Genomic DNA, 14,977 nt, shown 5'->3' with positions numbered 1-14,977 from the left:
GAAGTCCTGAACAGGCAGACACTGTGGAGTTGTTTTCAATGAACTAAAAAGAAGGTTACTTGAGTGGCTTGCATTTTGACCTAATCTACTAAAGAGCTCTCAGGGGTCCCCAGTGAGCACTTTCTTGCTATTCTTGATGACCGCAAGACACTTGAACAGGAGCAATCGCCATTGACTTCCCTTGCGGTTATATGTGATCTGTCTTCCCTGCCTCCCTTCCCTTTAGTCATTTCCTAGGGAGCCGGTTTCCTCTACCCCTCCCCAGTCCATGGACCTAATCCCGTGCCACATGGAATGGTGTGATTGCATCTATAAAGATACATTGAAAATTTTAATTGATTTAAAATAAAATAAACGATCGTTAGTGAAAATCTGGTCTGGAGCATACTATGAAAAAAATTGAAAATAACTCCAGTTGTGACTTCTGAACTTTAGGGTTGAGTGAGATGCTAGAGTCATTGGAAGACAAGGTGATAAATGGCAGGTGAGAAGCACATGCAAAATAGGAATGATTTACTTTGGGCCAAAGTATTTCAAGGAAGAAATAGTAATTGAGAGAGGAGAAAAATTAGGAATTTTCTATTATAAAAGAAAAGGTGAAGGACACTTGGGCAAAGCATAGGATGTGGTTTTGTGGAGCGAAGAATAGATTTACCTGAGACGAGGATGTGATCTATTAGTGGCATGTAGAATTTGTTTCTAAAACACGGGCTTGGAATGATCATAACTCAGCATCATAGCATTCCTAGACAGCTTATATAAAATGTACACATATTATATTTAACAGCTCACCTTCAACTTCAGAGATAGCCGTTGGCCAGGGCATTGCTGCTAGGATAAGTTTCCACAGGGCAGCCTAAGTCACCCTTCATCTCAGAGTCCTCCCCTGGCTTCCTATCGTTCACTTCAGAAAGAGTAAAATTCCGTCTTAATCCAGTTGCTGTATACTGTCGGACAACAATTTGGCTTTGGTTGTCTTGGTCATTATGTACGACATATTAATTAACCTATTAATTAACATATATATTAATACACACATACATATGTATTACTCACACATGTAACAGTTTTGCTGATCGCTTTTACTGTATATCAAAACCACATCTTCCCTGCAGTAGCCATCTGGAATGTCACATAATGAAAGTCTCTCTGAGGTCGTCTTTCCTTCCTGCTCTTTATTGGAATTCCTTCCTTGCTTCAGTTAGAATTATTTTCCTTTCTTCTCATAAGTGCAAAGCAATTTGTACTTGTAAGTCATGTACATGCTTGTATTAAGCCCTTCTTGTAACCGTGGTTTCTGGAGGAAACAGGGTGATATATACATATGTATGTATGTATGTGTATATGTATCTATCTGTCTATCTGTCTATCTATCTATCTATCTGCTCTTCCTTGGCCCTTCCACCTGCTTATCTGCCCAGTGCATTGTCTTTGGCAAGAGCTCAATAAATATTTGTTAAATTGAATTATCAAAATGATTTATTGGATTTTCAAAGCTAGGGATCATGATTTCGACAATTTCCCATGTCCTTTGAGCTCTAATCATGCTATTATATGTGTTGACTTAATAAATATTTATTGAATTGAACCTAGATGTGTGTACTGAAGCTCAGTCTGTGGCTTGATGCATTAGAAAAATCCATATCCAATTACAGCAGTAAGTCATGTGTAAAGTTGTCAGGGAGTTTGATCATGGCCACGGTCTTTCCATTGTTACCTAGGGAGCGGTAATGGACGAAATGGAAGCAGTACTCGTCGGGAGTGACAAATATGCCGCAAGGTTTGGGGAGTCTATAGCAAATCTTGGTGACATTGACAATGACGGCTTTGAAGGTAAGTTCAAACCCCTCATTGGGGTCGCGATTTCCACTTTTAAAATAGTTGAAGGAAGAAAACGTGATTGTTGTTTGTGTTGTTTGATGGGCCGGAATGGTCTGCTGTCTAACTTTTTCTATGTGATGTTAGTTGTTGATCTTTGCTGTGGTTAATTCGAGGGTGCTGGTCAAAGCATGTTATTGATTCTAAAAATACCATTGAAAATAAATAGCATAATTCTTTACCCGTCTCTAAAATTGATGCCTATGAAACTGTGATATCCATCTTTTTTTTTATTTTTAAAAGATCCTTATTTTAGAAAGAAAATACAAGGGGTGTAAAACATTGGGCCTTGATCTTTTACTACCAGGAAAGCCCAGAAACTGAGCAAACCCAGCTGAGTTTGGCTGTGAAACTGGAGAATGTTCTGGTGAGCCCTGCTATGCCAGGAACACTGAATGCTGCTATGTTATAGGATTTAGAGAGTCACAGCATTGGTGAGGGCAGCTCTGAGAATTAGGGCAGTGGATAGCCATCAACTGATACCGAAGCATTTTCATGATTAAATAAATGGCACCATCTTCACCATGATTGCTGCTCAGGAAATCAGCATGTTTGTAGAAATACCTTCCTCTACAAGGCTCTCCTCTTAGTCTACTACTGGGTGTTGATTGATCTGATAAAACTGTGTACGTATGATGAATGTGTGTGAGGGGAGAGTGAGCAATTCCCCAGAGAGCAGTAACTTTCTACAGTTCAGAAAGTATGTTTTAAATATTTATTTTCATGGCTCAGAATTTTATATTGTGTCTTCTTGGTATTGTTATTGACATTTAAAATATGGTTTGTATTAAAAAGCTGCCAAAACTAGCACTGTGGTTGAGGAAAAAAATATTCCAGACATTATGTGATATTATGAAAATGAACTTTCTATTCTTTAGATTTTAAGTTAAAATAATTAAAAACATTACACATTAATTAATACATAAATATGCCTACACAGCATTATGTGGTATAACAATGACATGTTCTTGCAGCTATGGGATGCTATTTTTCTCCCTCATGTTATATGTATTTACATCACTTAAGCAATGATATTAGTCAGCATGTCTGTTACTCTTGGGTTTTTTCACATGAGATCATCATTTTTTTTCTCCTAGTGTCATAATTCAATGTTAATCACAATAAATTCATTCTGTCATTACTTTACAAAATGAGACATTTTCTGAAACTATATTTGTATGTGTGTATCTTTAATATATATCACTGGAGAAAGAATTGATTCTGAAGCCGTTTTTAAGTAATAGAAAAGGCCAGAAGCTCAAAACTAAGGTTCTTGTGGTCATACGCTCTCATATTTTAACATGCCAGATGCTGTCATGTGCAGTTAATGTACCGTATCCTTTCATGCTGAGCGTATGTGTCTTATTGTGCTCTCATTCTATGAATGAGGGAACAAGACACAACTTAAACATGGGGTTCACAGCAGCGGGGCACAGAGCGAGGCTGAGTGGATATCTAGAGGCTTAGCCATCCTGAGATAGTGCCCTTCAAAGAGCCATCCACTCTGTCGTTTGCCATGCACAGACTGTTACGTAGAATCCTGAACATTAGGAAGTTAGTATTTTTCTTTTTTTCTGGAAGAGCGGTTGAGTTTTCATATTATGTCACATGCATTCAGGATCACGAAAGGCTAGGTTTCCAAGTTAATTCTTTGCGTTCAGGAGTTCTAGTGTTTCTACTATTTACATCCAACAGATGTTGCCATTGGGGCTCCACAAGAAGATGACCTGCGAGGAGCCATCTACATTTACAATGGCCGAGAAGATGGGATCTCACCCACCTACTCACAGGTCAGATACTGTTCAGTCTTCCCGAAGAGCATTGGTGACTAAAGTCCCCTCATCACTCGACTTGTAATATGGACTTCTTTTCTTTCAAATACTTAACGTTTTATTTTACCATGTAATACTGGTAAATAGCCTATCTATTTATTTATTAATTTATTTGGTTTCTCAAGACTGGGTTTCTCTGTGTAGCCCTGGCTGTCCTGGACTTGCTCTGTAGACCAGGTTGGCTTTAAATCACAGAGCCACCTGCCTCCGCCTCCCCAAGTGCTGGGACTCCAGGCATGCACCACCGCACCCAGCAATTGTCCTATCTTAATAAACTCTCAAAAGTTTTTCTTTAAACCATTTATTTCCAGAGGGTTCTACTCCATTTCTATTCTTGATTTTAGCCCATTACAGATGTCTCTGCATGTGCCGTCACATCTGTGTTCTTGAGGCGATGGCCATGCTTTTCTAAGTCTGCCCCTGTGGATATGAAGTATGTTTTCTGGCAGCTAAAGCTTCATGCTTTATAGAGCCGGCACAGGGAGTCAAATGTTCAATGAGACCATGTTTTTTTTTTTTTTTTTTTCTGTATATAGTAATTAAACTGATAGCATCTTAATACAATTTTATGACAGAACTCTCAGTTAAGTTCTGTATCTTGAAGACTCAGGGCATTTCAGTGCATAAAAAAGACCTACATTTGAAGTCTGAGAAAAAAAAAGATTTTCCAAAAATTTATTAGCTGACATTATTTTGATGAGGCCACAAGCAGTGGGCAAATGACCCTCTAGATTTAATATAAAAGTTAGACATATGCCAAGCAAAAGATACTGATTTTTTTTCTTACTGTGAATAGCATCCATTTATTTCTAATTTGGTGTCTGGGCATGAAATTAAATAGATGGAGCAGACTGATGAAGTGACTGTTCTTAAATAGAAAGAAGGAGTTTGTCTAAACCAGTAGGCTTTCACCATAAACCTGAAAGGGAAGAACGGGAAAATAATAATAGACATCGTATTTTCCAAAGTCTATTTATTAATGTTGATTATGGAAGTAAATGCAGAACTTGAAAACATTTCAAAGACACGGAATAAGAATTGTTTTAGAAAAACTCAAAACTATACCGTAAAGTATTACCTTTTTACAACATAAATTTTGAGTAACAAAATAGATTTCAGGTCTATTTCAAGGTGGGGAATTTTGCCTTTCTTAAAGCATTTGAGGTATCTATGATGCATTTTGTTAGTCCATGTACAAGCCTCAGAAGACCCAAGCTAACATCTTGGCAATATTAGATTTTCAGTAACGCGCCCAAAACTTATTCTCCCTCCTCCAGAGAATCGAGGGACTTCAAATCAGCAAATCGCTACGGATGTTTGGACAGTCTATCTCGGGACAAATTGACGCAGATAACAATGGCTACATTGGTGAGTAGACACTGGGCCCAGTTTCAGGCAGAGCAATGACAAGAGGCTCTTCTGTGGACCCTGCTTCGCTGTGAACATGAAACTGACGTGGAGGACGTCAGCCTGCTCATGACTGTATCTGTATATTCTGAAGGTTTGAAGCGGAGCCTGAAATGATCGAGCACGTCGTCAGGTTTACACTGTTAGTGACTTAATGTTAGAGCCCTCATTCTTGAGGAAAAAGGAAACAACCTAAGAAAGCAATCTAACAGGTGTGAAAAGAAGGGAGAGGTCTGGGAAGACGTGAAAGGAGCTTTGGGATGAGTGTCTCTCACTCAAAGCATTGTGTGCTGTCTGGAAGCCATCACGGGTCTCCAGCATGCAATTTCTTTGCTTTCTTTCTTTCTTTTTTTAAATAAGCAAATAAATGTATTTTACATAGCATACCCACAAACCATAAAATAATCAAAAACTAAGGCTAGAAATGAATAAATGTATAAAAGTTAACAAAATAATTTCTAAGTAGAATTTTTTATTAATTTTTATTTTTTTATATTAATCACAGGTTATTTACTTTGTATCCAAGCCATAGCCCCCTCCTTCATTCCCTCCCAATCCCACCCTCCTTCTCTCAACTCCTCCCTGCCCCTTTCCAAGTTTACTGATAGGGGAGATCCTCCTCCCCTTACATCTGACCCTAGCTTATTAGGTTTCTTCAGGACTGGCTGCCATGTCCTCCCCTGTGGCCTGGCAAGACTGTTCCTCACTCAGGGGTGGGGGAGTAAAGGAGGCAGTTGTTGAGTTCATGTCAGAAATAGTTCCTGTTCCCCTTACTAGGGTACCCATTTGCATTCTGAGCTACCTTGGGCTACATCTGAGCAGGGGTTCTAGGTTATATCCATACATGGTCCTTGGTTGGAGAAACAGTCTCATAGAGGACCCCGGTGCCCTGATATATTTTGTCCTTGTGGACCTCCTGTCCTCTCCCGATCATATTAACTCCTCCTTTTATCATATGATTCCCTGCACTCTGCCGAAGGTTTGGTTTGGTTATGAGTCTCCGCATCTGCTTTGATACACTGCTAGCTAGAGTCTTTCAGAGGCCCTCTGTGGTAGGCTCCTGTCCTGTTACTTGTATTTCTGAGTGAATAGATCCAGAGAAATGGGGACATGGATCTAAGGTGGCTAGTTTGCCTTTTCCAGTTAATTTTCTGTAAATGCCATTTTGATACAGTCAAGAGGTGATTGATACACAGTTAAGTATTTGTGGCTGCAAGGTAATTCCCTTTAACTAACAGTGATCATTATTCTACCCCACTGTTTTTCACCCTCCAGATGTAGCAGTTGGTGCTTTTCAGTCTGATTCTGCCGTGTTACTAAGGTGAGGTTGATGTGTTTCACCGCTTAATGAGTAGGTAGTGGGAGGCTTTTAAATCCATGGCCGTTTTGACTCTCCTTTTGGTGTCCTGAAGTTTTACTACTACACTTCGGGGCTTCTCCCCTTGCCCGGCTATAATTAAACAGACTATCAGATAAAGCTTTTATAAATTTAAATGAAAACGTCTCTTGATCTGCACATAAAAGACAATGAAGCATATATGCATGTGCTCCCGTGTCAGCATTTTAATGGCATTGCTTGGTTGTCAGGAACAAATGTAATTTTTATCTTAAGGTAAAATAATTCTATAGTTAATATTAATAATTTTATTGCCTTCTTAGGACAAGGCCCGTGGTGATTGTTGAAGCTTCTCTAAGCCATCCCGAGTCAGTAAATAGAACAAAGTTTGACTGCACTGAAAATGGACTTCCCTCTGTGTGCATGAGTCTAACCCTGTGCTTCTCATATAAGGGCAAAGAGGTCCCAGGCTACATTGGTAAGAGCGCCCTACAGAACCAGTGCCACACTTGAATGTGCACTCATTCTCTAATCCAGGACTCAACTGTGAGCCCTCATTGTTTGTTGCCATGAGAATTTGACATTTCTTTGGAGAAGAACAGAATAATCTTTTGGTGTGCACTTCTTGCACACCAAAATAATCTGTTTTGACTCTCAAGTTGTTGTAACCAGTGTGCGGGGCACAAAGGAGATTAGCACCCATGTCACCAGGCAGAGCCAGGGCCATCACTTGCCGCCTTAGCCTGAGGTGTACCTCTGTGCTTAACCTGTGAGATCTTCAGAATCAAAAGGCTGCACCACAGCTCCTCTGCCTCACAGGGATCCTTTTGAAATGTTTTATTGTGATTACTGCCTTTTTAACAGCAATGGAGATGGTACCTAGAGACTCGGAGATGCTGTGCAGGTGTTACACCTCTAAATTACATCCTCGGCTCCACCAAGCCCTTCAAACCTGGAGCTAGTGTAGGCAGGAAGGAGCGAGAGGCACAGTAAAGTATAGGCTGTCATATGTGGATAATTAAAGACGCTTCTCTGGGGACTAGACCTGGATTTAGTCTTAACTGTCTCCCACAGAGAATGTAGCATTGATGTGGATTGTCCAAGAGGTTAGTTAATTCAAACTCAAACACACACACACACACACACACACACACACACACACACACAGAGTATTAGAGTAGCTACTAATAAAAATGGCCCACAGTAAGTCATACATTTACCTGGGATTATCATTATTTGGATATTAGTTATTTGTGAAATTGATTGTGCAACAACCTTATAGACTGCTGTTGTATGAAGATCACAGATGCGGCTAATTATTTATTGAGCTAAACTCTGGCTGTGTAATAGAGGTTCCAGTCTGAACAATTTTGTCACATAATGGGCAGAATGAACTGGCATCTGTACTCTATGAGACTTGGTTTTTTTGTTTGTTTGTTTGTTTGTTTGTTTGTTTGTTTGTTTTAACAATGCTCTTGAGAAGCCCTGGCCAGAACTGAAGTAATGAGAAGATGAGCAAGCCTTCATCTGGTTATTGGCACCCGAGGAGCTTGACCCCAGAGTGAATTACACATTAGAGTAGACAAGCTGATGGACTGTCTGGAAGGCACATGAGTGGATGAGTCTGTTCTTGTCCTTCCACCTCCATTGCACCAGACAGTTTTCTCTTAGTGTCTGAGAACGAATGGATGAAACATAAATCATCACAGTGTTCTTATAAAACATGCTTTAAAACTGTCATCAAGTGACTTTGTGTGAGAAAACAACCCATATAGTAGGTTTGTTTGAAGCCGATACGTCTGCCTCTTGATGGGAATGGGTTTTTAGTCCCTTCTTTTCCCTTTCCTTTACTTGGCTCAGGTGATGAATTTGAAGATTGCTACCTCAATTGCAGCTCTCTCTTGCTCTCCGGTTTATTAAATTATAGTTATTATAATGTTGAAGTCAATTGATCTGGACTTTATTTTCTGAATTAAATGAAATGAAATGAAGTTAAGTGATGGTTGAAAGATTTATTTGAAAAAAGATGTACGAGTAATACAGGTTATGCTTGTGTTACAGGTAAAATATTTTCAGAAGAGAAAATTTCTCTTAAAATTATAAATGAGTGTTACAGGAATTATATAAATCCTTTACTATTTCACTCCCACCTCATTACTCCTGTGCAGTGAGGGCAACTCAGCAGAGTTCTGTGCCTAACTCACTTTGTAAAAACCCATTTAGATTCAGGAACTGGGGATTACTTCCTTGCTATAATCTGCCTTGATGATTTTATGGCTTTGTAAACCCAACCCCTTCCTGTTTTCTGATCTGAGGATCTTGGTTTTCAGCTAAATAATTGACTATGTCAGACTTGTAATCAACCCCTCCAAAACACTAGAATAGTTGAGAAAAGGCCTACGTGTTTTTCTTTTTGCACCGTTTAATTCTAGAGGGTCAAACTACGAACAGTAAAATTAAGAAGGATGGCAACTGAACTGAAAGGAAAGTATATTTTTAGTAAAACCATTTTATAAAAGTTTGGCTTATGATCTGTGTGTTCATTTTAGATAGGAAAATTAAGTAAAAAATATGAAGCCTTCAAATAAGAAACACAAAAATAAATGAACTTCACAGTAGTGGAAGTTAGTCATGTAGCCACCCGAGATAGATTTATCCTGAACCGTGTTGGAGCTCAGAGCTCAGTCTATATGCTTCTGTCACCAGGTGCTGTGTAGACAAAAGAAACTCCAAAGACTTGTGCGGTTAGTAATAATTTTGATAATGTGGTTTTCACATTTTTATATGTGGAAGGATAAAGCAACTAACTAAAGATGTCAATAATGAAAACTTGGAAAGAAGTTAATGAGATTTTCATTTTATTAAAAATAATTTGGAAATTATATGCTATTTCCTTTTTGCATACTTCAGCTTAACTGTGTAAAGATAATCCACGGAAAGAACGTGAGGTATTTCCAGTGGCACTGCTTAAGGCACTGCTACTACCTCAGTGCCTTAAGCACAGATGCTAACTATGGTTCTCTTGTGTTTCTGTGCAGTTTTGTTTTACAACATGAGCTTGGATGTGCACAGAAAGGCAGAGTCTCCATCAAGATTTTACTTCTCCTCCAATGGCACTTCCGACGTGATCACAGGAAGCATACAGGTTTCAAGCAGTGCAGAGAAATGTCGGACACACCAGGCGTTCATGCGGGTAAGGGAGACTACTTAGTATGAAATGCAGCCATCCGTGTTGTCCCTGCAGCAGCAACTTCCTGTGCTTATGACTGTTAGCTTCCTGTCCCGGTTAAGACATCAGGTCATGTTAACCTGGAGAAGGTAAAGCCCACTTCCTGATGGATCCATTTATCTTCCCCTCATCACGTTTGCCTGTGTCCTTGCTTCCAGAGATTTGCCTAACTCCTTCCTATTGCCGTTTCCCTGTGCTTCTCCACCCACTTGCTTGGAAATGTACCTACATCGTTCTGCTGGGCCTCAAGGATTTTGTGTAGTGTGTTTGGGATGTTGGGGGAGTAGGGATGGCAGCTTGATTTCATGACCCCCACTAGGCAGAAGCCAGCAAAAGTGCATGTGGATCCTTCATGCTCCAGCCTTGTTGGGAGCGGGTGCAGTTGTGGCATGGTGGGCCACAGTGACAGCTCTTCTGGTGATCTGGGGGATATCCTGCCAAAGCACAGTGGATTTCATGTTTCTTTTATTAAAACACTCATTCCCAAACAGATCACCATGCTTCCCACAGTGGTGGAATTTTAGCATATGAGGCCATGCCAGGATTTTTTCATTAGTGAACCATGAACTTCATCAGAAAATCTATTGTCACAAGAAAGCCAAACTCTTCCTAGGAGCCCTTTCTGGGGTTTGAAATAGTAGTCCCAGCTTAGAACTTAATTTTCCCTTAGGTAAACACATATCCAGGCTGGTGCAATGCTGCGTACTAATCCCCAAGCCATTTCCCATCTCTCTGCACAGGTTATTGTGCCGGAATAGAGCTATCAGATGGTTCAGAGCCAATCGCACAGCACGGTACTAATGTAGCCATCCATGCCGTGGTAGGGATTTGAGAGGTTCTTATATTTTCTTCCTTCCTAGATGTGCTTTGACTTATATTAGTCAGCTCCGGAGAGAACAGATGAGGCCGTTTTCAGGGCAACATGAGGGACAACCTTAGATGTTCTTAAGGAAACAGGTTGTGTTTAAATTGTAAAAATAGCAAATTGGGTTTGGTTTATCTTGTCCTGTTCTCTGGCATTGTTCCTGTGAATAAAGGATTGGGTTGTCTGAATTGTACATTTTCTTCAGAGCACATTTGGAGTGGAATTACAGTTTAGCAGAGATTTCCATGCCCTGTTGTATGTACCCTCACAGAGCTGTCATGGCTTGCATGGTAGTGGGGTACTGTTGACTTTATAACCAATGTTGTATTATTATTGTTGTTGCTGGTGTGTTGTTGTTGTTATTTCAAGGCTTTGTTGCTCTCCTTGTGGTGCTCCTGTCCCCCTCCGGGTCCTTTTGTATCCCCTTTCTTCCATAAGATTGCCTGCAATCTGCCAAAGTTTGCCTTGAGTCTCAGCATCTGCTTATATACCCTGCTGGGTAGAATCTTTGAGAGGACATCTGTGGAAGGCTCCTGTCCTGGTCCCTGTCTTCTCCTACTTTGGATGTCTGTCCTTTTTCCCTTCTGAATGTGATTTAAGCATCCTCCCTAGGGTCTTGCTTGTTGTTTAGCCTCTTTAGGGCTATAGATTATAATATGCTTATCCTATATTATATGGCTAATATCCACTTATAACTGAGTATATATCATAAATGTCTTTCTGCTTCTGGGATACCTCACTCAGGATGATCTTTCCTAGTTCCACCCATTTGCCCACAGATTTTGTGATTTCCTTCTTTTTAATTGCTGAGTAGTATTCCATTGTGTAAATGTACCACAATTTCTATATCCATTCCTCAGCTGAGGGCCATCTGGGTTGTTTCCAGCTTCTGGCTATTATGAATAAAGCTGCTGTGAACATGGTTGAGCAAATGTCCTTGTTGTGTACTTGAGCATCTTTTGGATATATGCCCAGGAGTGGTATAGCTGGATCTTGAGATAGTGCTATTCCCAATTTTCTGAGAAGCACCAGATTGATTTCCAAAGTGGTTGTAAAAGTTTGCATTCCCACCAGCAGTGGAAGAGGGTTCCCTTTCTCCATATCCTCTCCAGCATGTGTTGTCACTTGAGTTTTTGATCTTAGCCATCCTGATGAATGTAAGGTGAAATCTCAGGGTCATTTTGATTTGCATTTCCCTGATGACTAAAGACATTGGACATTTCTTTTAAGTGTTTCTCTGTCATTCAATATTCCTCTATAGAGAACTCTCTCTTTAGCTCTGTACTGTATTTTTAAATTTGATTATTTGGTTTGTTGGTGTTTAATTTTTTGAGTTCTTTATACATTCTGGATATTATTTCTCTCTCAGATGTGGGGTTAGTAAAGATCCTTCCCTTCTCTGTACACTGTCATTTTATTCTGATGACAGTGTGCTTTGCTTTACGGAAGCTTTTCAGTTTCATGAGGTCCCATTTATTGATTGTTGCTCTTAGAGCCTGTGCTATTGGTTTTCTGGTCAGGAAGTTGTCTCCTGTGCCACTGAGCTCAAGGCTCTTCCCCACTTTTTCTTCTAAGCGGTTTAGTGTGTCTGGTTTTATGTTGAGGTCTTTGATCCACTGGGACTTCTGCACAGGGTGATAAGTATCGGTCTATTCTCATTTTCTACATGTAGACATCCAGTTTGTTGAAGATGCTGTCTTTTTTCTTTAGTATATGTGCTGCTGAAGCAAGAACCTTTACATGATTTCTAAAGTTCATCTTCTTACGATCATTGTTGTTTAAGAATTAGTGTTTTGTTTGTACCATTATGTGTCCTCATTGTTTGCATTTTAGAGTACCGTGTACACAGCATAATAAAGTGTTATTTACAAAGAAGTTAGTTTTTAAGCACAGAAGACCATCAGCTGGTCCATATATGATCACTTTTCTGCTCCAAGTTTGCTGGGTGCCAGCAAACTGTATGTGGTCTGCTAGTTGGAGAATGACTGCTTCAACTCAAGTTAGTTCCTTAATAGATTGCGGGATGTTAAAAGAGGACACGGTCTTTCCGATAGTTCTGTTTTTGTAGTCTGATTATAACAAAGGGCACAAAATCAATAAACGCTTAGCATGTTTCTGTGTGCTGTATTCACTGTGCTTTTAAAAGAATTTTGTAAGGGGAAATTGGAATCTTAGCGTGTATGTCTTTTTTCTCCAATGCCCTATGCCAGATGCCTGATACTTTCCCACCATGTACAAAAAACTTACAAAGTAGCTGTAATTTTCCATGTTGGCACTTGTTCGTGTTCAGTTGATGCCTTGTTCTTCTAAACCGCACATTTGTGCCACAGAGCATTTCAAGAACGCCAGTGTCAAATTCTTCATTTAGAATCTTTCTAAAGGAGACTTGTGTGGTAGCTGGGGCTAGAGAGTAACAAAACCACAGGGAAATTATTGAGGAAAGACAGCAGCTTCTTGGGGGCCTGATAAAAAGTGTCTAATTATTCTTATTTTTTTGAGGCAATGGTTTTATCATCCTGATTATACTAAAAATCAAAGGCTTTTACACCTTAATGGGATGGTTTGAATGATGTGAACTGTAGCTCATCAAAGGAATTATTCTTTTTATTCTTTATTAATTACACTTTATTCACTTTGTATCCCCCCTGTGGTTCCCTCCCTCCTCCTGTCCCAATCTCTCCCTTCCTCCAACCTCTGCATGCATGCCGCTCCCCAAGTCCATTGATAGGGGAGGTCTTCTTTTCCTTCCTTCTGATCTTAGTCAATTAGGTCTCATCAGGAGTGGCTGCAGTGTCTTCTTCTGTGGCCTGGTAATGCTGCTTCCCTCCTCAGGGGGAGATAATTAAAGAGCAGGCCAATCAGTTCATGTCAGAGGCAGTCCCTGTTCCTATTACAATGGAACCCACTTGAATACTGAACTGCCGTGGGCTGCATCTGTGCAGGGGTTCTAGGCTATCTCCATGCATTGGTTGGAGTTTTTAAAGCATCTTCATAGCCCACCTCAGTGCTCATGACATGGCCATCCTTCCTCTGCACATGTGTATAAGTGTCAGAATAATTATTCCCACACACTGATGTGGGTTCATGTTTGACAGACTGTGGTAGAATTACTAACTTGATGTATCTTTTTACTCCTGTGTGCACAATGGACCCATGAGTAAATATCTTCAGATGTTTATGCCTTGACATAAACCCTTAACTTCATATTTTGATCAGCTCTATTTTAACAATTTCTCCAGTAGCTAAGTGAAGTAAGAGGCTGTGGACCTTCAACTTAGTTCTCAAGTTGGTCAGACATACCAGGTTCTATGAAAGAGAAATAATAAAGTTTTGGCTAATTTTAGGCATAAGAAAATTTGTATTCTTGTGGGAACTATTTTATGAAAGTTCAGATAAAAAACATGGCATAGAGTTTTCATTATTTTTAAGATAGTAGCATGTGCCATTTCCTATATAAATTTTAAGCAAATCTATGTTTCTCCTCCTGAATACTTACTCTATTACTCTAAGACATTTTTAATGTTTTAGCTTCTCTCTTTAGGTAGAGCTAATGAAGTTAAACAAGTGTGATTTCCCTACAAAAGCACATGTCCAGCCCATATATTGTGAGAAAAGCATAATTAATAGCTAATTGGGATAACGAGAGTAATGTGCGCCAGATGTAGAGAAGACCCTGTGGAAGATTAGGACGAGTTCGCTAACATGTGATTTGCGCAAAGCAAGCTTGTTGAGAAGAGTTAAAGCAGTGGACATGTGGAGGGACATTCCCTGGCTGTCTAGTTCCTATGCCCAGGGAATAATTGAATCAAGTTTGCTATTGTAATACTCAGGGCTTCAAGCTGTTCCATTTTTGCAAGTCGATAACTTGGGATTTGGGCTTTGATTTGCAGCATTCCGATATGGTCAAGGTTTCCTGTTGAGATAATCATTTACCAAGTAATTTAATAAAGAACATCTGGAGATAAAAGAATAAAAAAGAAATCTGGTATCTTGAATGCTGTAATTCAGGCTCCAGCTCTTTCAGGTGCCATTTATTACTATAAATCTAATTTATTACTATAAATCTAATCTGTATAATGTTCTTTGAGAGACAAAAGCCCTACATTCTTATGCCTCCAAATGTTCTCAGTAGTTATTAAACTAAATTTCAGTGTTTGATTGGCTAACATGTAGCTACATTTGAAGTAATTCATGTGTAATACCATGATGTCTAGATATTTTGTACACATCATGCTGTCCAACCATCCCGATAGGTGTATAGAACCACCACATTCACAGCCACTTGTCATTTTCAGATAATGTTACAAAACATAAACAGTAAATAACCCAGCCATGCTTATACAGATAGTAATGGACCTGGTGTGGGGTCTCTAGATTCTTGTTGTCTTGAAGCAAGTAATTCAGTTGAGAGCAGAGATAGTTTAAGCAAA

The 14,977-nt window shown here is 39.6% G+C and overlaps 1 protein-coding gene across 1 annotated transcript in view; it reads left to right on the top strand.

Annotated features, from left to right (window-relative positions):
- Positions 1–14,977, top strand: part of Itga4 (integrin subunit alpha 4) — a 74,979-nt gene that overhangs the window by 26,922 nt on the left and 33,080 nt on the right. Inside the window, exons 10-15 of the mRNA XM_021643315.2 lie at positions 1,722–1,833; positions 3,574–3,668; positions 4,988–5,078; positions 6,393–6,438; positions 6,777–6,931; positions 9,492–9,646. Coding sequence (XP_021498990.1) covers positions 1,722–1,833; positions 3,574–3,668; positions 4,988–5,078; positions 6,393–6,438; positions 6,777–6,931; positions 9,492–9,646 — 654 coding nt within the window. The remainder of the gene's footprint in view (positions 1–1,721; positions 1,834–3,573; positions 3,669–4,987; positions 5,079–6,392; positions 6,439–6,776; positions 6,932–9,491; positions 9,647–14,977) is intronic.

This window comes from Meriones unguiculatus, chromosome 8 (assembly GCF_030254825.1).
Source record: "Meriones unguiculatus strain TT.TT164.6M chromosome 8, Bangor_MerUng_6.1, whole genome shotgun sequence".
Classification (NCBI taxonomy): Eukaryota; Metazoa; Chordata; class Mammalia; order Rodentia; family Muridae; genus Meriones; species Meriones unguiculatus.
The sequence above is the reverse complement of the archived record's forward strand: the minus strand, read 5'-3'. Positions and strand labels throughout refer to the sequence as shown.